We start from the raw sequence: 26972 nt of genomic DNA on the forward strand, positions 1-26972 counted from the left end.
TGGATAAGCCCGTCTGTGATTGTTTCCCGCAAAAGTGTAACAGAAGCAGTAGAAATGAATGCACAGGTTTAGACTGATTTGCCGGGCGAAATCTTGGTTTACCCAGTCTAGAAACACCTGGTTTTAGACCACAATCATTTATCAGTATGTTATAGTATGTTAGAATGACATTAGTATGTCATTCTTTCTAAATGCAATGTAAACACATTCATGCAACTACAAATAAACAGGAAGAGACGTTTCCTCTTTCTTTTATAACGGTAAAAACCTTTTTTTTGTGGGACTAATGTGCAATCTTGACTCTAACTAATTATGATCAATAATTATGATCAGTATGTTGTAGGAACTCCTTGTGCGGCATCAATTCATCTTGGGAATGACAGATGCAAGCCAGAGGGATTTTGAGCAGTTCTTCTTCGGCCGAGGCACTATGAGATACTGATGGAGGAAACATTTTCTGACTCGCTCCTCCAAAACACTCCATCAGCCGCACTCCCACTGTCGGGCCAAAAGCGGGCCAATGTGTGGCAGGGCCAGGTGTTTCCACTGTCTCTTCAGGGGCTTGATCAGGCCTCATCTGGGCTTCCTCTGGGACAATGGCTAGGGTTTCTTGCCTCGCCGAATAGCTTGGTCCAATGCGGGCCAGCTCGGGCTTGAGTTTATTTCATATACCAGCTAACATCAGCATTAAAGACTTTTAAAGTCACTTTCGCTCAACAGACAGCAGCGACTGTTTGAAATAACTTGTTCATGATCCGATGTGGATTCTGATCACCCGATGCGATGCAAAAGACTATGCGCTCGCACCATTACTATAGTAAAGATTTCTTCTTGCAGAAATCATACAGCATATCACAATCATGTATTTATTTTATCTGTCTGTACTCTTTATATCCAGATTTAGCTCTGCATGCGTCATCCAGTTTCTCTGACTGAAAATATAACTTGTGACTGAGTACTAAAGATGCTCAGGTAATATTTTTTGGTGGAAAATTTGTAGAAATTATCATTCTTTCTAAATGCAATGTAAACACGGTCATGTGACTGCAAATAAACAGAAAGAGACGTTTCCTCTTTTTTTTTTTTTGAAATAACGGTAAATACCACTTTATTTCTGTGGGACTAATGTGCGAGCTAGACTCAAATTAATTAACAATGATCATTGTATCTATTATTGTAAAACATTGATATCTGGGATTTAAATCTTAAAAAGTAAAAATGACAAAAATGGCAACAAACGGCCCCATTAATCATGTTCGTTTTTAATCTCGCTAGTTTCCAGTGATTTCTGTCTGATTAGATCACTGATAAAGCTTCCACATGTAGGTGAAATGATGCGTTTGTGTGGCTCTATTCAGAGGGGCGTGTTACGGGCGGGTTTAGTGAAGTCTTCTGGCCCTACGGAAGGGAAAACACAGCGTAGTTTTGGGTTCGGTTCGGTCCGATGAAAGCCCTGGCTCACACTGGCCCAAATGTGGAAAAGCGGCTAATGAGGCTCAAAAATATTCAGATCAATTACATCGTGTATAGAGTCGGTAGGCGGGGCTTAACATAGTGACAGCAGAGTTTCGTTTGCGTGCTTCTAGTAAACACAGAAACTGGCGAACAGCAGTCTTTCGAAATCAGCTTTGACCGCGACTCTGGAAGACTTAGAGTTAAGCTTTTCTCTGAGTAAAGAACAAAGAGCGGCACTGAAGTCATTCTTAAGAAGGTAAGATGTGTTCTGAGTTTAGCCGACCGGATACGGTGAATCAGTCAGCGAGCTCTGCTTCACCTTCGTTGCTCTGGTTGGTTGTAGCGCTATCCAATCGCGTGCAGAGGGAGTTTGAAAGACAGCCGTTTATCCGCCCCTCGGATTGAGCCGTCAATGGTGAGTTTCCAGACCAAACATCTTGATGTGGGTCTGGCTTGACAGGCTATCAGAAAGGCCTTCATTGACACCAATGTCATTTCCTCTCTCAATACCCATAAAGGCACTAAAGACGTCGTTACAAAGCCCATCTTACTACAGCGGCTCTACAATCATTTTATGAAGAGGCCAGAATAGATTTTGTGTGCAAACAACAACTAAATAACGACTTATATAGTGATGGGCCGATTTCAAAACAAAGCTTCGAACCGTTATGAATCAGTGAATTTATTCATGATTCGGATTGCCAAAGTCACGTGATTTCAGCAGTTTGACACAAATCATGAATCGATTCACTGATTCATTAAGCTCCAATGCTTTAAGAAGCTTTGTTTTGAAATCAGCCCATCACTATATAAGTTGTTATTTGCACACAAAAACTATTCTCATGTAGAGGAAATGACATTGGTGTCAATGAAGGCCTTTCTGAGCCATCAGATTTCAACACTAATATCTTCTCTATCATGAACGGAGTACTGACGGGTGTCCAACGACATGAGGGTGAGGAATTAAGCACAGCAGGGAATGCCATGATATTGTAACCCAATCCATCACTGATCCACCCCGTGCTTCACTCTAGACAGCAACAGTCCGGGTGTTCAGCTTCTTTGGGTCTTCTCCACACTGCAACTCTCCCAAATGTGGGAAAGAGTCAAGGTGGACTTATCAGAGAACAATAAATGCTTTACATTCTCCACAGCCCAAGATTTACACTGTTGCACCAATAAAACCAACGTTTGGCATTGGCACGAGTGACCAAGGGTTTGGCTATCGCAGCCCAACAATGAATACTGAAAACTGTGAAAGGTCCATAAAGACAGGGCTGAGGAGTTTGGTGTGGAGGAACTTGACTGGCCTGCACAGGGTCCTGAGCTCAACCCGATAGAACAGCTTTGGGATGAATTAGAGCGGAGACTGAGAGCCAGGCCTTCTCGTCCAACATCAGTGCCTGACCTCACAAATGAGCTTCTAGAAGAATGGGCAAAAATCCCCATAAACACACTCCTAAACCTTGAGGAATGCCTTCCCAGAAGAGCTGCAAAGGGTGGGCAGACTCCATAGTAAACCCAGATTAAGAATGGGATGGCATTAAAGCTCATGTGCATTTGAAGGCAGGCGTCACAAAACTTGGCAATATAGTGCATCTCTGAATCCTCCAACAGTATATTAGCAAGAGTTTCAGTCTCATAGTCCAACCCCTATATAAACACAATATAAATAAGTGATTCCCTGTGCTGTCTAGACATTGTAAAGTGGATCTCATGAATCTCAGTTGAGAGAGTCCAGTATAAGAAATTATTTAACATGTTGAGTGAATGAAACCATCAGTTCACGCATGGCATTTGCCTTTCACTTTTACCTTGTTTGTAGTATAGCTGTCCCAGATAATAAGTTTTCCATCCTGGGAAGCACTAACAAGAAGCCTGAAAACACAGAGAGAGGTTGAAAATAAACAAACAGCGAACAATGATCATTTCAACTCAGTCTGAACGCATCTATGTGATAAGAAAACAGTCTGATGATTATAAAATGTATATAAAACATGCCGCATGCAGATGTACGACAAGCTCTGCATACAAAGGAAGTCCTGTTCTATCTGAACTATTTAGAGATTGGAGTAGTAAAATAACACTTCAAACGAAAACAGAATTCACATGATACAATTCAATAATAATCACATCAGAAGAAAAGCACTCACATTTCTAAAATTATCTTGTTTTCAAGACCGATGCAGCAGAAAACTTGCTTGTAGACAAGAGCATTATATTTTAAAACAATGTTATAGTGAATATTTTCACGGCTAAAGACATGATGTGCAGGTACAAAATACCCTAGAAATGCCATGCATTATGCAAGCGTTAAAAAAGATCTCCGACCAGATCTAAACCGCATGTGAAGACTAAACTCTTTTGTTGTGGAGCGTCCTCATATGTGCATGCACAAGCTCACTCGCGTGAAGAACAAACACGCGTAGTGAACACAAAGTGCTCTGGTTTCAATGCAACTTAAAGGGATCCCATGGTGTTGAGACTTGTATGGCTTAATATAACATAAATGATGTATCTTACTGAATTATGTGGTAGAAAACCCATGAAAGATCTACGTTATTTAAAAAATCGATTTTATATTTGGACCATGGGCGGCGCCATTTTGTTTGCGTTCTAGGTTGATGACGTAGAATGGTTGAACTCCTCAATCAGCTGGCATTACCCGTTGCTATTTTTACCACAACGCAACTCGAAAATTGTTTCAGAGTTAAACAAAACAATTGAATTGCTTTGTAATTGTACTTAAAACACACTCAAACATACATGTGCACACAAACTCACCTACACAAGTCACAAACAGATCGGCGGGCGCGCACACACACACCTGACTGCTCTGTCTCAATCGCATGCATCATCACCAAAACATCCTGCCTCTCTTCCTCACGTTACTTTATCCCATCGTCCTACCTAGATATTTCCCTCTGCTGGTCACATTAGGCATTATAGTTAATCTACTATCAACAGTCTATCTAGGGAACAGGATGTGTTGAACAGGATATCAACACGAATAGATTGAGGGTTATGTATGCGCGCGCAGTGCGTGCGTGTGTGTGTGTGTGTGTGTTCGCGCCGATCTGTTGGGGTGTGTGTGTGTTCGCGCCGATCTGTTGGTGTGTGTGTGTGTGTGTGTGTGTGTTCGCGCCGATCTGTTGGGGTGTGTGTGAGTCTGTGTGAGAGAGAGTTTGTGTGCACACGTATGTTTGAGTGCGTGAAGTCGGACAGCTGTTTGTAAATCGGCTTTACTCGTTATTGCGGTGGAACGTGAGACTGAATGACTGCACTCGAACATGTCCACTATGGTGTCGGACAACACTACAAATGGCCGTCCCTTCAAATAATGCCCTATTTAAGGGTATAGGGTCGATTTCGGATGCAGCCCCTGTCGTGGAGACTGAGCAGCCCAACATCTCGATTGAGACAGAGCCTGTCGTGTGCGCGCCCGCCGATCTGTTTGTGACTTGTGTAGGTGAGTTTGTGTGCACATGTATGTTTGAGTGTGTTTTAAGTATAATTACAAAGGAATTCATTGGTTTTGTTTAACTCTGAAACAATTTTCGAGTTGCGTTGTGGTAAAAATAGCTACGGGTAATGCCAGCTGATTGAGGAGTTCAACCACTCTACGTCATCAACCTAGAACGCAAACAAAATGGCGCCGCCCATGGTCCAAATATAAAATCGATTTTTAAAATAACGTAGATCTTTCATGGGTTTTCTACTACATAATTCAGTAAGAGACATCATTTATGTTATATTAAGCCATACAAGTCTCAACACCATGGGATCCCTTTAAGACTTATGTAATTAGAAATGTTCTTGGTAGTTACAGCTTCACACAGTGTTAAATGACACGCAGTGACACAGATGAGGAGATGAGCTGCTGCTTCTATTTCGATGAAGAATACAAGCACTGAAATACACACCAATCCTCCAAGCATTTCCTTAATGCCAAACGTTTAATCAGATCACCTTAAAATAACGTGTAACATAAAATAATAGTGAAAGATGGATATGATCAATATTGCATTTGTTTGTATTCTATTGTAAATGAAGGTATGTATGTATTTAAATCACAATAAAATGCTTCATCAGTCGATATCGATAATTATCACGATGAATGTCAAACCTTTATTTCTTTCAAGTGTAAAGGCAGATTTTTAACTGTGGCTTTAAGACAAACATTTGCCAAACATGTGAGCATTTCACGTTAATATTGCATGTTTTGTCTCTTTTGTTCATTTGACAGTAGTGTGAGTTGGGATGCAGATGTTCATTTTTGTTCATTAACAAAAACAGTAACATCTGCAAAAAATGTAACAACCTCAATTTTATAGGGCAAAATTTGTTCTTCCATAGTATGTGGATCATGTTAACCAAACAGGTAAAAGCAAGCCTTGCACCTCACTAGCATGGTACAATAGTGACTATATTGTTTCTACAGTATTTATTATGAAAAACAATAGCCTAAAGACATTTAGTACAAAATAAATGCACAAAAACTGATAAAGCTTTAAAAAAAGAGAGCTGTCAAAATGCTAATTTTATACTAAAATATGACACAAATTTGCAATATCTTTGAATTTAAAAAGCATTATTATTTTAATCAAGGGGAAAGCTTTTGAGTTGTCTCCTGAGTCCACAAGAGGGCGCAATGAGCAAGATGAACTAAAATGTTTATTCATGTTAAATATGACTGTCTATAACTTTAAAACGAATGTTTATAAATCAAATATAATTTTGTAAATTGCATAAACAGTTATGAACAAAACAGCATTGTATCTTTATGCATGTTAATGATATGGTGTAATCCAAAAAGTCATAGCACCGGTCACAGAGTACTTTTACTTTTGTTAAAAAACAAGATGCAGTGGAATGTTTTTTTATACTATAACTATATCCCATTACTCCTTTAATACATTACAAAATACATTAATAAATGTAATTAAATTAAAATATCCCAAATTTCTGCCACAATCCCATGGTTTCAGTTAGTCTTAAATCTTATAAACTTTTGTGTGGAGCGCGGTTAAAATGAGCAGTTTCGCCCATTAGACTCTGTTTAAAGAACATGATGGCTATTTCTAAAGCTTTTGCACACTAACATTATTTTCATGACAATTAAGCACAATCACCTCCAATATTCATTACTGTAAAATATAAAAATAATTCCCAACTCTTTCCTAATGTAGCGAAATAAAATAAATACAAGTGCATTCGGCTTGTGTTTAAATCATGGTCCTACACATACACAACACAAAAAGATTATCATCGTTTAGATGGAAATAAAAGCCTAAATTAAATCTGTTCATCATTTAAAGAAATCACGTCCCTTCACAAGACTTGGATTAAACCACTGGATTCATATGAATGCATTATTATTTTAATTTTTTGGATTGACGTACTGGCACCTGGACTTTCAATGGAGGGACAGAAACCTCTCAGGTTTCATTAAAATATCTCTTTATTTGTGTTTTGAAGATTAACCAAAATCTTTTGGGTTTGGAATGACATGAGGATGTGTAAATGACAATATTAATTTATGGGTGAACTTTGGATGAGTTGTCATGAATATAAAAGTGTCACAATGAAAAAAAAAATCATGCTCCTAAAACAAATTTACTTTATGCAAAATAACTTTTCCCTTCTGATTTTGCACTAAATGTGATCCAGACATGGGACCTAGCTAGCAGGCTAAAAAGCGAAGCGTTTATCGCATTTTTTTGTTTTTTCGGCATAATCATCTTTGCCGTGTCGAAGACAAAACATGACTCCTGTGCCCTATTAACCTCAACACGCATGAACCATCCCAGCTGTACGAGTTCGTCACCTTGAGTCAGTGCCCCAGTGCATGGCGTAGATCTTCGCCAAATGTCCCCTCAGTGTCCGTCTAGTGCGCATCTGGATCCGCCCCACAGGCTCAATATTAGCTGTGATCTGCCAGAAACACACGAGAACAAAATGAAGTTCAAAAGCCACCAGAATACAACAGGTTTCGAGAAGTCCATTTGTGACGTTTAAAGAGTCCTACCTGAGAGAGGGTGGCATCTGCACATGCTTTCCGTGCATCCTTGGGAAGAAAAACACAGATAAAGCCACATTCACAGACACACAACTTCAGACAGGTGAAGATGCAGAGAAGTGTTATAACCAGGCACCATCCTATAAGAGTGAAGCCCAAAGAGCGCTTCGGTTTTCCATCCTACACAGCGTCACATGACTGAAACCGTCCTGACTGGTCAAATGTCTTGTTGCTTATAGCAGTTGAACTCAACTTATCAGGCCTGGTTATGACACTGCATGTCAGTGTTTGAGAAAAAACAAAAACAAATTTGTGACAAAATCAGTGTTGAAGATAAATGTTACTTTGTACACTCTTCATATTACATTCCTGTAAAGATGACAGAAAATGTACTCGCGATTGCTGTCCTGCGGCAAAACATGAGGTCGATTGTTTTAGACCAGAAAAACGTATGAATGCTTCGTATGTATAAAATGATTGAGTATGTTTTGCTAATAAATGATTGAACTTGATTATGTCTGGACTCTTGGCATCATCTTAGTGAGCTTTTATTATGTTTCATCCATGCACCGTAAGATGGCATTAGCTAGAGGTGCACAATTTGTTGAATATTCGATCTATATTTATTATCTGAAATTATGATTTTACTGCATGCTGCTGGTCATAAAGGCAGTGAATCCCTGATGAAACCCAAACATGCAAACTAAAACTCAGTCACAACTTAACGCACTGGGCGGCGCTGTGGAGCGTTAACAAGTTGATTGCAATTGATCCATTGGCGTCGGAAGCAAATAAAATGTGGGTGGGAGCTCTCTCTAAAAAAATTTTAATGGAGTAACGTTAGATGCCATTTAGATTAAATACAAATATACCGCCGTTTACTAAACGATTGCTAAGGCCAGACAAAATTACAGAAATCAGTGAGTTATTTGCCATGGCTATAGTGTAGTAGTAAGAGACGCATGACATCAAGTTTTGACGTAAATCGATCTGAGGTTTGAATCCGCCTTTTGCTGAACTCGCTGTACTCCCTTTTCTCATCACATATCAGATTGGAAAGCCATTTATTTTCAATAAAAATGAAAATATTATTAAAGTGAAAAATAAAGTCTCTAACGTGTTTAATAATAAGTGTTTATCGGTTAGGGGTAGGTGTAAACAGACATGTGCTGAATTAGAGACGATAAAAGTGAGTGGGTCCAATATCATTGGTCATAATAAGTGGGTGGGTCTTGTCCCACACACACACAATGGTTCTGACGCCCATGATTTGATCACAGAATGACGTCTGGCTCGCGAAGTTTGGAATTACTTTTGATTAAAAGAACTCAATGAAACAGTAACTAATATTGGCACTACAATGAGAAATCGCATGAAATCAAACAGCAGTCGATTGAGAAAACAGCGTTCATCACGGCATTCTGGACCGCAGGTGAGCGCACCTGTACCCCGAGAGAGAGCGGCATAACTTATCTAATAGCAAAACGGTCTTGAGATATATGCTTGCTTTAAGCTTCATCGAGGGAGAGTGTTTAAGATCAGAAAACACACAGCGCTGTAAAGCCCGGGACACACCAAGCTTACGGTGAGTGTCCGCTGACGTAATTTATTTGGTGTTCTGCACTTTTGGCTCAAGTTGGACCCCATCAGGGTTTTAATGGCCGATTTAACATAAAGAATTGCCGTCTGTGAGAGAGAGAACTCTGATTGGCTGTTCGGCTTGGTGCACGAGAATAAGAGCACCAGTGATGAAAGCGAGCAAGTAAATCAAAACTGAACAGACAGAAGGCGGTTATAATTTTACATCATCTTACCTGAGAAACACCTCGCAAATATTTTCATAATAACAGGAGCAGAGCGGAATAAAAAACACGATCAATGTGATTGATATTTATGGGTTGTATTCCCACAGTTTCACTTTCTTTTTTTAATGATGAGTATAGATGAATAAATCTGCTTTAATAGAGCGTAATCTCCTTCACACGCATGATAGTTGACGTCGCCTGTAGGGGTGACCCCGAATAGTCGAGGATTCGATGCAGCGATATGCGGAATCTTCCGGGTGTTATGAAACGCGGATCATACCATTTTGGAAATATGGGGGTGCTCAATATTTTAAAGGCGTGGCGCTGAGCTTCGCGTCCGGTGTGCGGCCCCTTTAAGGCATTCGGCGTCTGTCCACGTCGACTCAGGAAGTTGTTTAAAATCCTGCCACGCCACAGAGCGCCATTTCAAGGTTTTATATTAAATTTATATTTGCCTTAAATCGTCAATGCGCATACTGATTTCACCCTGTGCTACAAGATACACTCATTGTGCAGCTCTTCTGTCAGAAGTCGATAAAAAATGTAGTGTATTTTAATGTGTGTCTCCGGTGTGAGATCCTGAGGCACGGTGCTGAGCTTCAGACCGGTGTGAGACCCCTTTACGCACAATCGGCTTAAGAACGTGCATGTAAACGCACTCAGTGTTATTTATCAAAATGTTCTTTAATATATTTGTGTGATGTTCTGTATTTCGATCGCGGATTTAACATGTCACGAGAAAACGTTTTACGAATGTCTATCCACCACATTACCTTTTATTTAAACCTATATAAGAAAGCCATTGTCAGTTCATCTGTCCGTTTGCAGGCGGTTTTGGTCACTTTTTTTAAAAGTTGTTGCTGTGTGCAGTGTGTAAAGAAAATAAAAGTAGTTTTACCCTTTTGTTGACTAGTGTTGTGCCCCTCCAACCCATTCACACACACACAGATGATTCGACTATAGAAAGATTCAACAATTCTGATTCGAAGGTGTAGATCCTCAGTCAGGGACAGCCCTAGTGGCCTGTAGTCCTGATGGTGTGTTGAGGTGCTGTTTTTCCCCCGACGCAGGGCGACAACACACAGCTTTCATGTCGGCCCTAACCTTAAGAAACTTCACTAAGCACACCATTATGTTTGTGTTACTGCGTTGTCTGTGTCGGCGGAGTGCATTTTCCCTTCAGCCAGCCTTATAGACTAAGGAGCCAACTTTCCCTCAAGCATGTAGACGTTATCGTTGAACAATGTGAACAACAACCATATGCCAACTCAAGTATATATGTACATTCTGCACAATAACTGGTGCAGTTTTTTTCATCCGCTCTGCTTAAATGCTTTTGTTCTGTATATTTTTTGTTTACACATACTGTATGTTTTCACCTAAAAGATAACCTGGAGATATATAACACAAGTGTTTATTGCTTGCTCAGAAATGGTGACAAGATGATTTAAAAAAAAAAAAATCTCGTTAAACGTCATTTAAATAAACAAACATTCAAATATAATTTTGAGCCCAAATATTCAAGTGCTATATTTCTGAAAAATGCCCATCCCTAATGTCCCCAGTGTTTACTGGGATGTGGTAATTAATGAATGAATGAAAAAGCTGTTTTCAAATGTATCCGGATGAATGTAGATGCAACCTCAGCCCTGTTCCGGTTGTCATACTGTGATATGTGTAACGTGTAAGGAGTGTGTCGAGCATGTGTGTGTGTGTAGCGACTGACTCTGATCTGGTTTTTCAGCTGTTCAGCCTCCTGACGCAACTGGTCGAGTTCGCTCATTTTCTTCTGCTAGACGATGGGCTTCACTCCGTCCACTTACTGCCGCTCGCACTGATCTGAAAAACACACAAACACCAATGCATATTACTACACAACTGATTTACAAGCATGTGCATAATGTGACAGTGTTTAAACAAGACATTTATTTAAAGACGATCATGTTGATGAACTGCCGTCATTGATCTTAACTCTCAATATGAAAGGTCTGTATTTTAGGGAACAGTTTTGCATGATCTAAATGTGTTCTGCTGCTGTTGGTCCAGCTGTTTGGGAACACAACACACCCGATGTGAACGGCCCACATCAAACCCATCTGACCAAGTCTCATTTATAACTGAGCCTCATTATACAGTGCTTCTGACTAGTCGTTCAACCCAGAACATGCACAAACACACACACACACAGCTGACATCAGCGCTATAGTTAGAGCCCCATTACCACTGGACACGGCGAGAAAAGACATTTCCAACACTAATGAAGGGATGCGAGCACGTCTCTTTCTCCGCCTGTGTCCTTGCCAACCCGTGAAGCCGTCGCTTAGCAACAGTGTTGTGCAGCGAGCCTGTGCTAAAGATCACCATTACTGCACGTCTCCAACACAGCCAATCGCATTACTATACAGCGCTGGTGTTTAATTAGAGCCTAGTTTGATCAACGCGATGCACTTTAATTTACGGAGAGGTGATCTAACCTTGCGGCTGTCAGAAAGTTTTGCACTCCTGTATTTCTGCTTTTCAGCCCAAACATACAAATTGCACTGAAAAATCAGACTGAACGTTGGTGTCTGTGTGAAACCCAGCAGTGTTAAACCGCTTTCTCTTCATGGCGTTCATGTCAACATTCTTCTGATTTCCATAAACCCCTGGAATAAGCTGTCGTCTTGAAGTCATGTTAACAGGGTCAATGTTAACCCTCTCGCCATGGTCGAGTTTACTCGGCAAGATGCGGGACTGAATATAACGGCCGATTTCGTCAAATAGGGTGTCAAATTTCTCCCCTCCACTAGATGGTAGACATGTCGTACTTCATCCCTGACTCATAAAAACATCATGATTCTACACAAAATCTACGAGCAAGAGCGCATTGAGTCAAAAGCTGAGCGAGTGTTGCGAGTGAGCCGTTTTATCAGAGCACTGTCAACTTCAGCGAGTATTTGCATTAGATTATTATTACTATTATTATTTTCTAATGGCATCAATAAAGCTTTCCCGCAATGAAGTGTTGGGTCTTCTATTCGCGGGACCTGATTCTGAAGGGGAATATGAGATGACGGTGATTCTGAAAATGAAACTAAACCTAATGTTACACTAAGCACAAACGGTGGATCATTTGCCCAATGTAGATGGTCATTTGCCCAATGTAGATGGTCCTTTGCCCAATGTAGATGGTCCTTTGCCCAATGTAGATGGTCATTTGCCCAATGTAGATGGTCCTTTGCCCAATGTAGATGGTCATTTGCCCAATGTAGATGGTCCTTTGCCCAATGTAGATGGTCCTTTGCCCAATGTAGATGGTCATTTGCCCAATGTAGATGGTCCTTTGCCCAATGTAGATGGTCATTTGCCCAATGTAGATGGTCCTTTGCCCAATGTAGATGGTCATTTGCCCAATGTAGATGGTCATTTGCCCAATGTAGATGGTCATTTGCCCAATGTAGATGGTCATTTGCCCAATGTAGATGGTCCTTTGCCCAATGTAGATGGTCATTTGCCCAATGTAGATGGTCATTTGCCCAATGTAGATGGTCCTTTGCCCAATGTAGATGGTAATTTGCCCAATGTAGATGGTCATTTGCCCAATGTAGATGGTCCTTTGCCCAATGTAGATGGTCCTTTGCCCAATGTAGATGGTCCTTTGCCCAATGTAGATGGTCATTTGCCCAATGTAGATGGTCCTTTGCCCAATGTAGATGGTCATTTGCCCAATGTAGATGGTCCTTTGCCCAATGTAGATGGTCATTTGCCCAATGTAGATGGTTCTTTGCCCAATGTCAGTGGTGGGATCAATGTTTCCCGGGGTCGGAGTGTTCATCGTGAAGTTAGCCGGTGTGTTAGTGCTGGGAAAGAGGTGGCCGCGGGAGCCATTTTTACCACAATCGCGGCATATTGTGGTGGAGACTTTATCTAATGCCACTGGGTATGTTAGACAAGGCCAAAGTATTCATAGGATAGTTCTGGGGCAACGTGTAGGCAGGGTGAGGAGTCAAAAGGACAATAACTGGTCGTGGCTGTGTGAACTCGGCACGCGCGAAGCAGATCTGGACGCAGTGCTGGAGCAGACGTGGTGTGACACGGAATAAATGGAATAGGAGTGCCTACTGTATGTAGTAAATGGAAAATCTCTACTGAAAAATGTCATAATATGCAAATTAGATGGGAAAATGTAATCCCTACATAGATTTTTGGGTCATCCTTAATATTTCTCTTATTCACAGAAAGTTTATATCTTTTATCACTTTTAAGATATAGCCTTTTGAAATTAAAATGTCAAAATCGAACGTTTTAGGAAAACACCTCTGGCGCCTAAAGGGTTAAAGGAACACTCCACTTTTTTGGGAAAATAGGCTGATTTTCCAAGTCCCTTAGAGTTAAACAGTTGAGTTACTGTTTTTGAATCCATTCAGCCGATCTCTGTATCTGGCGGTAGCACTTTTAGCATAGGATAGGATACATCACTGAATCAGATTAGACCATTAGCATTGGTACACCAAAACATGTAGGTAAATATTGCTGTTTATTTATATATATGGGTTTATAAAATGCTTTATATCCTGAAATGTAAAATAAATATCTATAGCAAAACTGCAATGTTTGAACAAAACCAAATATATCACATCTATTTATAAATGCACCAGTGTGCTCGCATCGTTGTGTTTTATATACATAAGATACAACAACAAGAACTAAGAAACAAATGGTCAAATATATACAATAAAAGAGACAAATGATATAAACAGTGCTTTAATTTCTATCCAAATAAATCTAAAAGTAATCAAATTTAATTGATAGATTAATGCTTATTAAAGCCAAAGTTATTCTTTCAAGAGCTGTGAGTATTTTCTCTTCGCCGTTTGTTGTTTGCATCACGTTTATTGGCACAATTGTCAGGTTTATTAAACTGCTGGCACTTTAAGATCCGAATGTTTTTGTAGACAAACTATGTATGTGAATACTCTCCAAGCCGGTCATTTTGACAGATTTTGTGTATTTTCTGGTTTAGACGCTCACATGAAGCCTGAAGACGGGTCTGTGTCGGAACGCACACACAGAAAGCTGCTTTAAAGTTGGAAACATCATCTCTTGTGTGGATTATTGCGCTTTTAATAGCTTTATCATCATCAAACACGTCCTGCAATTCAGCAACAGTAGAGATATCGTTGATTGTGCTGATTATGACGTTCAGTTTGGGCTTCAGAGAGAAATGATACAAGGGAAGGAAGTTGTGCTAGAGGAACGCGGCTAGTTTATTATAGTTTTACTTCGAATATCTTCTTTTTAAAATTCTTGGAAGTCAAAATCAAAAATAAAATGCCATTATCATCACAGTAGGCCTGAAGTGTGCTCTTGAATGCTTAGTTCTCTCGGTCACTCGTTAAGCAGGGCTTTAGTTTTGTCCGCACTGTAGATTTGCAAGATAACATCTATATATCAATAATAAACAGTACGTGTATTTTCTTAATTTCTCTAGTTTATCGATACTGCTGTCTTTCTGTCAGGTTTCAGTACACATCCCTAATATTGCAGCTTGAAAAACTGTGATTAGAGCTTTAGTTCTCACATTAAACATATTGAACCTAATTTGCAAGACACAGATATAACGCCCAACCCTACACCGTTCAAACTACTATAAGTCATAACTAAAATATACAGCACCCGAAAAATATACACTCGTACCTGGAAGTTCTGTAACTTCTTTACTTCAGCGAAAGAAATCAATCCAACGGTAAAAGCTTGTTGAATTATGTGGGTCAAGAGTTGGTTCTGTGGTCAGAGAGAGCAGAGGAAAGTGCGAGTGGACAGAGACCCGTTCTCAATGTCACTCCTGTAATCCAGGGACACAGTTGATTCAGCGCGTCCGCACAAATCCGGTTAACACCAAATCTGCTGATGAACTCTCCTGCTGACCCAAATCCACCGCAGACACTTTCACTCACATCAAGATGAACAAGAACACACACCTCTGAGCAACATTCGTAACTAGTCTTTTGAGCACACGATCCTACAGAAAGACAACTTCTGCCTTATTCAGCACAATTAGCCACTGCACAACGTCCACCCGAGCACAAACCCATCAGAGGTCTCACGTTGCCACAAAAGCAGCACATGATCCAGCTCACGCTTCCCATCCGGCCCTCAGACGGCCATTCCCTCAGGTGTGCCGTCTTATTTCTAGAGGAAAGTAACGCCTTACCTGGATTCTGTATTCCCAGACACAGCTCCAGTGTCTCAAACGACCAAAGACCTTCTGAATGGATCTACACTGGATGAACACCTCACCTGAGCGCTGGCGGCTGATTGGCCGGCTCTGCGTTTAATCCTCGCATAATCCCGCTGATAAAGTGTCACGTTAATATTGCTAATACAGGGTCAGCGGCCGCATCAACCTGGCTACAGCTTTAGCTTCACCTCAACAACACCTTTCCAATAAGACCAGTCTGTGTGCGGTGTAAGTCACAAAAACAGCCCACATACACAACGAATATATGGCATAACCAGTGGACAGTTAATGAAGTTAGAACAGCAAAACCAGGCTAGCATTTTACATGTACATCATATCAGAGATTTATTCATAGTGTATTTATGAGCTTCTGTATGACAACAGACTCCCGAGCGTCTTTCCCATCACACACACACACACACACACACACACAATACCAACAATGGTTATAAACTGTACGTACAAATAATGAATTTCAACATTACTGGTCAGTTCTGTTTATTTCAATAATCCATCAATGCCTGTATCGATTGTGTAAGTATATTTTATTTGGGTGCTGGTTTATGTATGGAGCACTAAAGATGAAACATTAATAATAATAATAATAATAATGTACATTACTGTTTAAGTTTTAGACCAGTAAGATTTAATGTTTTTGAACAAAGTTTCTTCAGCTCAACAAGGCTACATTCATTTGATCAAAAATTAAGAAAACAATGTGAAATATTATTCTAATGTAAATCATCTGTTCTCTGTGTGAATATATAGTAAAGTGTAATTTATTCCTGTTGATCAAATCTTTTTATAATCAATATAAAAAATAATTTATCTCAGTCTTCACTGTCACATGATCCTTCACTAATCACTCATACATTTATGATTATCAGTTGAAAACTCGGGAGTCTTTGATGAAAAAGTTCAAAAGAACAGCATTTATCTGAAATAGAAAGCTTTTGTAACATTATAGATGTCTTTACTGTCACTTTTGATCAATTTAAAATAAATGCATCCTTGCTGAATAAAAATATACATTTCTTTAAATTCTTACTCTTCTCTCCAACAAACTCTCTTCGATTATGTGCTGCCATTTCTGTTACGTAGGGTGGATTCAGGTTTATTGGGACACTTTTCCCCCAATCGATCTGAATGGCAAAGAGTGTCCTGATTAACTTGAATTCACCCCCATGAGAAACATCCTCTGGAAAACACTCCAAAAGCAGGAACAAAAGCAAAGAAACTTGGCGCTACTCATTTGAACAGCACCACACTGGCCATTTTTATTTGGCCAGTTTTAGCCGTGTCCCACACATGCACAAACATATGAACTACGTGAATATCAGGGATGTAACTGCGACTCAAAGCACAAGAGAAAAGAAAAGCAAATATTTGCTCAGCCAGACTTTATTTACATGTGCAACTGCGAACATACTTCAAAAGTTGAGTCACATGCATTTTTCACAACACGCATAGTTTCAAAGCAGCTTCAAAGAAATTCAAATGTTCATCACACACACACACACACACACACGGGCTGGGCGATATGGCCAATAAAATCATGGTATTTTTTGGTTGAATGGCGATGCACGGTATATATCCCGGTATTTTCTACGTTTTTCTATTTGGATTTAAAAAAATAATCTATAATAATAATTTTATTTCACATCCTGCCAAGTGATGTCCTAAAAACAATGTTGATATTGAAGAATTTAAACAAATACAGTGAATGAAACGTAAGCTGTGCAATATAGTGTGCGCAAATTGGGGGTTTACAATCTAAAAACAAAAAGAATAATTTAGTTTTTAAATTCACTAAACTAAAAATGAAAATAAAAACAAAAGCATATTAGCCTATATTTATTACACGGCTCTGTGAAATACTTGATTCTGATTGGTCAATCACGCATTCCAGCGGTACGTTATTTCCAGATAACACCCGCTCATCCGGGTACTGCGAGTTATCTTGACCGGTTCTACTTCTGTGCTTAACGCTGACGCCATCTTGTGGCTTAAACAGCCGTGGGCTACAATGGAAGACTTCAAGGCAGGTTTCCTTTATAAAGTTTTAAATATGGATATTTTTCTGACACTAACGCATCGATTGGAATCAGAGGGCTCTATTAACCCATCGCAGTCGTGTGGAGCACGTTATTTGACGGACAGCTGCATTTTTTATGGACTTCAAAAACAGCTCCAGCTACTACTGGGATTAACGTTAGCCTGGACTTTTTAAATATAACTCTGATTGTCTTACAACACCTATAATGACTTGGGGGTGAGTAAATCATAGGCTTGGTTTCATTTTTGGGTGAACTAACCCTTTCAGCATTCATTTTCAACATTTAGCAGCAATAGATAAAGGCTTAAAGCAGTTTGGAACTGTTTTTCTTCACGGAAGCTTTGCGTAAGAGCTAATAAAATATTTAATCTCAAGACAATATTGCGTGTCTAATTTTTTTTAAACTAGTAAACTAGTCTCCGCTTCACGTCGGGGTCCTGATCACTCTGTCGGGGTTTATTCTGCGATAACCGGCTGGGTGTACATGATCCCTTACTTATATTACCCCATTATAATGGTCACTCTAATAAAAATATACTTACTTGTAGGTCTAAAACTCCCCATATGGCACATTTATTGTCCAACAAGTATTTCAGAAACATGTATATTTTAGTCAGATTATTGCGTTCTTCTTCCATTGCTCTCCGTCTGTTATTGCACGCGGCGGCGCTTGCTCACAGAAGCCCGAAGTTTAACGGAGCTCCACTTTTAGAAGGCTCGTCCTCTCCGGACATTTTTGCAGGACTTTCTAACCTTTTCAGATGGAGAATATCCCTGAGAAATGTAAGTTGTGCACTAAGGAAAGCTCCACATCTCAAACGCATTACACAGCGCAAGTGTTTATCTGTCAGTCAGCACAAGCAGCCCATCTCCAGGCCCACACGCAATCTGCGCGCGCAGAATACCACAGATTGTGGTGTCCGTCATTTAAGAAGAATACACAATTGCCTGTGTGGTTGTGAGGGTTGTAGGCTGCGCTTATTGATGTGGAAAAAAATTTGTGAGAAATTTTAAAATGTCTAAAATAAAATTAAGGAAATGTCACTTGTCTACAAAAAGTAGTTATTTATAGCTATTAAAATATTTTTTAATAAGTTAATTTATTTACTTCAGTAGGTATTTATTTATTTTGCTCTATTCAGTCCCTCCAGTTTTTCGCGATTCCGCGATCGCAGAATACAATGCAAAATCAGCAGTGTCTAATTTGTTTCTTTTTGCGATCCTGCATAATTTGGAGGGGCGGCAGTGGCTCAGTGGTTCATGTAGATTGTCTACAAACCAGAAGGTTGGTGGTTCAATCCCCGGTTCCACCTGACCAAGTGTCGAAGTGTCCATGAGCAAGACACCTAACCCCAGCTGCTCCCGACGAGCTGGATGGCGCCTTACATGGTTGACATCGCCGTCGGTGTATGAATGGGTGAATGTGAGGCAAAAATGTAAAGCGCTTTGGATAAAAGCGCTATATAAATATAAATGCAGTCCATAATTTTAGCCTAGAAATCTAGACGCACCCTAGAGGCAGCAAATTTAATCTGCCCGCAAGTGTCGTCTCTCAATACCCTTCTGAGCTGTATTCATCACAATCTGGACGGGCCAATCACATCGTGTATAGAGTCGGCGGGCGGGGCCATAATGACGACGGCCGAGTTGCGTTTGCGTGCTTCTAGTAAACACAGAAACTGGCGAACGGCGGCGGTCTTTCGCATCAGCTTTGACCGCGACTCTGGAAGACTTGAGTTAAGCTTTTCTCTGAGTAAAGAACAAAGAACGGCACTGAAGTCATTCTTAAAAAGGGAAGATGTGTTCAGAGTTTAGCCGACCGGATACGGCGAATGTTTAATCTGTCAGCGAGCTCTGTTTCACCTTCGTTGCTCTGATTGGTGTAGCGCTATCCTATCGCGTCCAGAGGGAGTTTGACAGACAACCGTTTATCCGCCCCTCGGATTGAGCCGTCAATGGAGAGTTTCCAGACCAAACATCTTGATGTGGGTCTGGCTTGTCAGGCTAGCATAATTTGCCATTTCACCGCAAAATAATCACAAAAAAAATATTTTTAATAACAAAAAAATTTATATCGAACTGAACCATGTTTAATTTATTTAATGCTTTAATACATTGTTTTAATGAGGATTACAGACGTTGTGGTGCTTGCATGGTCTTTGTAAAAGCGAAAGTGATTCTTTCTCGCCTGCCGTCTCGCATAGGCCTAAGTGCCAAGGACCAGGCGAATTTATTAGCCTACTCTAGATGGATGAATGACCAAATAAAAGTATTATATGCGAGATCACAATTTAAAAAAAAGAGTTAATAAAAGCGCTGTATACCACAAACTCAATTCGCTCCTGGATTGATGTCAGACTGGCGGAGGATTCTGTGCGTTTGCCGGCTGTCAGCGCTCGCGAGTGTACAGATCTATTCTATAAAGGCTTGTGTCCTTGAACAATCATAATCAAATACACCCATGATTATGCCTGAATGTCCGTCTTGGACGTGTCTTGAGTGAATAGGTTTGGGACGTGTGACAGTAGGCTATTGGGTCTGTGAATTAGGCTCCTGTAGGCAGTAGTGAAAGCAATCTTTAGGTTATACATAGCAGCCTATTATTTTATTTTTTTAAACGACTAATAAAACACTGTTTTTATCTGTATCTTTATGTTGGATATATTTGTCCTCGTATCATTTGTTTATTAGTTCATATTTTATTACTGACTATTTACTTGATTAATTAATTATTTGAGAACCTTTTATATTAGGCAATTTCTTATTGCTGTATTCACTTTTCCCAGATATTTCCCACCCTAAGCGATCATGTTATTAAAGCTATACCACTGGGCTAGCCTTTTTTCTAAGATACCAAAATAAAGAATAATTGTGCATTTTGTTTGTTCTATTGTTGTGTATGACTATTGTGCATCTAACATAATAGCCTACATAATGTGGTATCTTAATTATTTTAAAAAAACATTGCAAAATATTTCGCAAATTTCTTGAAATTACCACCACAAAATCAGTCATATTGATCGCAAAAATCACAAAAAAATCACGGCGAAATCCTGGACTGTCTATTGTTGAATGATATGAAATTGTATTTGATTTGTATTGTAAACCTTAAATAAAAGTTAAGTGAATATTTTATATTTTATTTATAATGCTTTCAGTTCCAACATTTTTAGATCTTAACACATTTAAAACCATCCCACATTTTCAAAAAAAATCTGTGTAGAAATCACATAAAATTACACCGATTCCGTGTGGCCCTGCCGATCTCTCAGAGCATCTAACAGGGTAGGATGCTTTAAGTTTAAACTATACGGGTTAACTATATCCAGATATTTTGAAGCCCTTAATATAAAGCATGCGTCATGTTGAGGACAGATTATATCATGCACTTTCCCTGCATCAGCTCACTCTGCGTACTCCGCTATTTATCAGATGCGTTCGTATCAATCTGCTGAATATCGATATACACGGTATTGCCTTATTCCGTATAGTCTCTAAAACATATATCACACACACACACCAGTTCAGGCAAAGAAAGAATGTCTCCTTTAAACGTGACAAAGCAGAGTCATCCTGGAAATGATGTTACAGTGTCCACAAAGATGAGCAGCTAAATCGGTGCGGTACAGGAGGTGAGCAGAGCAGGGCACTGCTCTGTTTCTGCTGGGGGTTAATAATTTACGACTCCAGCACGAGCTGCAGGCCCTTAACTCCTTCCTGTCTGAACACAACGCCTCGCCGCAGCAGTGCAATCAGTGTGCCGTGATCTCTGACACCGTTCCTGCAGAAGCAAACCCAGCAGCTTCACACACATCTCGGCACATCTGCACCTGGGTGCGTTCACGTTTGTGATGTGAATGATCTAGGGAAGGAAGACGACCAGTGTTGCCAGATTGGGCAGTTTTGAATTTGATTGCGCGGGTAAAATGGGTTTGGGCGGGTACTTTAGTTTAGAGCTTTATTTATCCCCTTGGGGCAATTAGTTTAGGCTCTCATGGTGCTTTACATGTAACACTTGTTTGCAAGACACAGTTCACTTTAAAATTAAAATTGTCATCCTTTACTCACCCTCAAGTTGTTTCAAACCTGTATGAATTTCTTTCTTCAGCTGAACACAAGATAAGTTATTTTGAAGAATGTGAGTAACCAAACAGTTAACTGGAGCCATTGATTTCCAGTATTTTTTTCCTACTATGTAAGTGTGGTGTGGTTAAGTGCCTCAGGCACAAAAGTTAATTTATAACGATTTGTCAAAAATGTAATTGTCCTTAATGCCGCCCCAGAGGCATCAAACTAAATTTAGACAAAATTCAGACATGGGTAGACAAAATTTGGGCTGGTTTGGGGGTTTTCAAACATCTAAATTTCATAGTCTAATAGGTTAACAACAAACTCAAATGTGCATGTACTCCATAAAATCATTCATCATGACACAGCGTAGAGTCAGCTGGCATAGGTGTTGACGTCGCCAACGAGCACGTACTTTTAGCCGATCAGCAGGGAGACGCGCTCATTCAAGGCAGGTTTAGCACAAAATTGTAGCTGGATATTCAAGTGATCACGATGCCAAAGTAACATAAATATACAGTAATGAGCAGGAGAGTGAACCAACTCTCAAAACGTGGATTACACCAGTGACTCAAAGTTTCTTTAACCAAATCTAGGAGCACAGTCGAATGACTCAAATATATGACCTGTCCATCATCATGAGCACACTGGCCTGATCAGGACATGCACCTTTTAAACCGTCTACACTGCGCTCCACAGCTGCTGAAAGAGGTTTGAACCAACGAATCATCAATTTGGACTGTGTTAAGTTCTGCGTTATGTTCTGTAAATATCTAGGCTACTTCACGAAAGACATAACGTTACTGCAGTTCTGTCTAAAGAAGCACAACACAAAGATAAACATATTCTCATATTTGGTTGTAGGATTATCATAAAGTATATCAGTGAATGACACATTTTGGCTGTGGTGTGTGTGCATTAATGTGTGTGTAATGCCTGCTAATTACGTTGTTTATTCCAATCAATTATATTGGGCACTTTTGGCACTTAAATAGTTGACTGTTGACATTTGAAAATGATACATGTGTTTTTCCATGGGTTAATTTAAGTCATCAGTTAATTTCATGATTTTGACAGTTTCCACAGCTCCAGTTTTTAGTCTTACATGACTGTATTTAAATGTATTTGCTCTGTTTTGATCCGTTTTCCTGGGAAATAGAGGTTTCATTTTGTCTCTCCATCTGTGTTTCATTTTGTTCTGAACATGTCTCTGTGTTTATTTATGTTTATGAGGTGAAACTGGTTCACATGAGCCTGTCAATATCTCAATTATCAGAAGCTGGGGCGGATTTTAACGGGACTGGGGCCAAAATGTAATAAAATTGCAGGTGAAATTCGAGGTAAAAATACCACTGAATGCATTCTTGTTTTTTTAACATTTATAACATAGCTAATCAATTTCACACAGGCAAGACTGCCGTGCCAAATATCAGCACAATTGCAAATGTGATATAGATTATATACAAGTTAATATTAAAGGGTTAATCCACCATAAAAATAGGGATGCACCGATTATGATTTTACATAGCCGACTCAGATACCGTTTTTTTTCCCCAAGCAAACTGGCCGATACCGATTTCCGATTTTATTTTAAGCAACGAACAATAAAGAAAGAACAAGATGTTTATTTGGTATTTAATAGGCCAAATTGGCTTTTGACCAATGAAAACAAGTTTGCAATCTGAAATTAATGGGAAATTAAATCAGGTTGAACCTATGTAAAAATGAACATTACCTATTAACTTTAACATATGCATATTCTGCAATCCAAACAACACAATAAACACGCATTCAACAATACAAACAAAGAATTTACTTAAATCAGCATTTGTTTTTAAATTCAGTCTAAAGAAAAAAAAAGTCTTTACCAGTTAAATTAAAATAAATAATTAAATTAAATAACTTAAAAAATGATATAAATACATTGTTCCAAAATGTTAAATCAAATAATGTTTAGTGCAACGAAAAAACAAAGAAAAAGATGCTACATCAGGTGCTTTTTAAACCAAATTAAGTCAATGTAATTAAGGTAAAATAAAAAATGATCATCCTTAACTGATAGTATTTCACTTCAAAAGTGCATGGATGTTCTTCTTTACAAACAGAAGCATTTATGCTTTCACAAGTTAGTCTGTTTTGTTTCTCGTCCAACACGTGAGAAGCTGAGCTGAATAAAAAAAAAGCGCAGGAAAGCGGCTCTTATTTGTGTGCCAGTACACCGACGGCTGTTCACTTCTTGGTATCTGTGGTTCAGACAGGTAGCTCTGCATTTCCAGTCCTGCTCGCATATTGCAAAATACTTCCACACAAGTGACATGTTTGCGAATGATCGCAATACAAGCGTATGTGGATTGCGCAAGCAGGCGCACTTCCGGAAAAAAAATCGGCGGAAAGAAAGAAAAAAAACAGTCAGTTCCGATTTTTGGCGGGTCAACCGGTGCATCCCTAAGTGCCTTCCCCTCCACTACGTCAATAAAGCTGCGACTGTTGAGTGCATGAAGTGTCCAACATTAAACACTTTGTTTGTTCCGTTAGATTAGTGCATCTTCCGGGTATTTAAAGTGTGAATACACTACTTACACTATTTATACTTCAAAACGTTATAGAATAGTGCACAAGTACACGATTTGGGACACAGCTTTAGACATGACTTGCTGCCACCTAAAGACAGTTTTAGTTTCATACTTCATAATTGTATGATACCTTAATTTTTTAACATTATGCATTTGTAACTGCAGTGTAAATGCACTGATGCCACCTCAGAGTAAATGCATAATTCATATAAATGCCACCTCAGATGGATTTTGCTGATCCCATTTAATTTGCTTGGTAACAGCCAGATTTGTCTTATTCTAATTCCCTGAATTGTTTTAGCTTAAAAATATATTTATTTGCATATGAGAATGTCACATAAAAGGTTTCACATTTAATAAGGTAAGAAGAAAAAGCTCTGCTCTTGTCCCTGGAAATCAATTTAAGGGAGCAAGTTTCGCCTTGCAATGGGAAAGTTAATGTCTTTCATTGATCAGGAGTGGCTCCTGGACTTCACTGTGCTCCCAATTTTTCATGTTTTCTCCCGAATTCTCCTAAAAAAAGAGAGAGCTCTGCGAGGGAAACTCAAATGCGTGGCGTCTCAAACAGGAGGAGGATTCAGCCGCACACATCGGATGACTCCTATTGTAGTGGAGAGAGCAGTGCACGGCGGGAGAGAGTCGACTGTAACGCGCGGCGTGACGCAACGTGACAAAAATAGATATGTGCTCCAATTATCAGCAGAGCTGCCTACTCTCCAAGCGTTTATAATGCGAGCGCGGTGCTTGCAGTGCAGACTGGCTGTTCAGCTTCCACTGCCGCAGAAATCGGATTCATTCACAAAGCATTGCTTTCTCCAAGGTCTCGGGATGGGCATTTTAGATGCTGGACGCTAAAGGTTATGACACCGAGATGGACTAGGATTGCAGAGGTATATCGTTTAAATTCATATTGGGGGGAAATAAATGCATTGTGCTACAAAGAGAGCACAAACCCAGATGAATATAGTGCAACAGAAGGAATAATTCATTCCTTACACAGTGAGGTGCACAGGTGCAACGGCCAAAGAGTGACGGTGGCTATAAATACATACACAAGTACACAGCGACACACAGCACTCGCAGCGAATTCATTTCAAAGATCTGGCTGTTTTCACATTGAATGACCAGGATTATGACAAATATGCACAAGCATCACTGATTCCTAAACCACTGCATCCATCTAGCATTTCTTGACAGTAAAGATGAATGTTAGCATCCTGACGTGGACATATTTATCGGCTATATCAATTCATTTGAAGTATGACTGGCATGAGTACTACATTACAGAAGACCTGCTGTAAGAATGACCAGCAGACTGGTCACTGGTTCGTTAAATGATATGATACTAATATGAATTTGCACGACTTCATTACTATATACAGGTCATTTCATTGGACATTCACCTCGTATTTATACATTTTAAATATGCAAACTAAAACGAAGCATAATAACTAAAATATACATCGATCAAATTTTTACTATTGCACATTAAAATGAAGATTTAAAATTCACCATGTGCAACAATTACTAGCCTTTATGAAAACAGTAAAGTTACTATTGAAACAGAAGAGACATAATGGTATAATGTGTGACCCATACTGTCAACATGAGTGGGAATGCGCACGGGATAAATTCAAGCTAAAGACAAAACAAGTAAAAAAAATTTGATTTTGAGGTTTACACAAAAATAGTTATGAGTTAATAAAGCTCTCGTCTAGCGATCCTAATTCTCCAAAGAGCCATTAAACATCGAAAAGTGTCTTTATTTGTATGTTTTCGGAGAGGAGTACCTTTCATTTGTCCATCTCACTCGCTCTGACTGATAGACCGGGCGCCAGTGCTGCATCTTCACTGATAATCTACGCATTTGTAAGCCTTGCCTATTTAAACATTCAAGCGCACATAGACGAGAAAGCCCCATGTCTCTCAGTTTGGTTCTCGAACGTATCGCAGTGTGCGGATATACATACAAAACGATGTCCAAATGCCTGTCTTGTCGAGTATTATCGAAAACATAGTCTGTAATGTCTTTTAAAACAACGTAAACATGAAATATGCCAGTCGCCGCCATGATTTCCACAAGTTTCATGGCTCAGATTATTTTGTAATGAATTATCTGAACATGCTATATTAATCAAAAGAACGAACAGACCCTGTTTTATTCTTGCTTCATGCATTTTTTTTTTTTCAACACTTGACTCCATCCAGATCAGATTCAGAGATGATCAAACACAGATGGAGAAGATGGAGTCCATCAACACCTCAAAGCTTCACAGTCCCGTAGCTCGTCCTGGGTCTACATTTCACTCAGTAACACTAGGCAGATTTGATTTATATGCTGTTTAAAGGCTGATGATCGCGTTATTTTTTTCCATATGCATCTGCTTGCATGATATCGCTTGTTTCTGCTTCTTCACCTGTGTTTTAATCAGGAGATTATGTACTCATTCAGAAGATGTGTAATAGGGCCCCCTACCGCATAACAGGAAAATACAGTCAATGGCAGGGAAGCGTTTTCTCCTTTTATACGATCTATGGTTCTCATAAAAGATGATTTTTTTTTTTTTTTATTCACTCAGCTCTTGACTGAATAACTTTAAGGGTTGATCTATATTTATACAGTAATGACTATGCAGTGATATTTTACATTTGATTACTATTTCTGTACCTGAAAACCTAGTTTAGACCATGAAAAACCAGACCTGTTTTTCATGTGTATGTTTGTTCTGCTGTTGTATTTATTTATGCTGTTGCTTGTAATTCTATTATTTGTTCT

At 39.4% G+C, this 26972-nt stretch overlaps 1 protein-coding gene across 1 annotated transcript in view; it reads right to left on the minus strand.

Annotated features, from left to right (window-relative positions):
- Window positions 1–26972, minus strand: part of gnb1a (guanine nucleotide binding protein (G protein), beta polypeptide 1a) — a 68614-nt gene that overhangs the window by 10078 nt on the left and 31564 nt on the right. Inside the window, exons 2-5 of the mRNA XM_067412960.1 lie at window positions 11006–11118; window positions 7484–7522; window positions 7283–7389; window positions 3270–3333 (exon numbers count right to left, since the gene is read on the minus strand). Coding sequence (XP_067269061.1) covers window positions 3270–3333; window positions 7283–7389; window positions 7484–7522; window positions 11006–11062 — 267 coding nt within the window. The 5' untranslated portion in view covers window positions 11063–11118. The remainder of the gene's footprint in view (window positions 1–3269; window positions 3334–7282; window positions 7390–7483; window positions 7523–11005; window positions 11119–26972) is intronic.

This window comes from Pseudorasbora parva, chromosome 13 (assembly GCF_024679245.1).
Source record: "Pseudorasbora parva isolate DD20220531a chromosome 13, ASM2467924v1, whole genome shotgun sequence".
Lineage (NCBI taxonomy): Eukaryota > Metazoa > Chordata > Actinopteri > Cypriniformes > Gobionidae > Pseudorasbora > Pseudorasbora parva.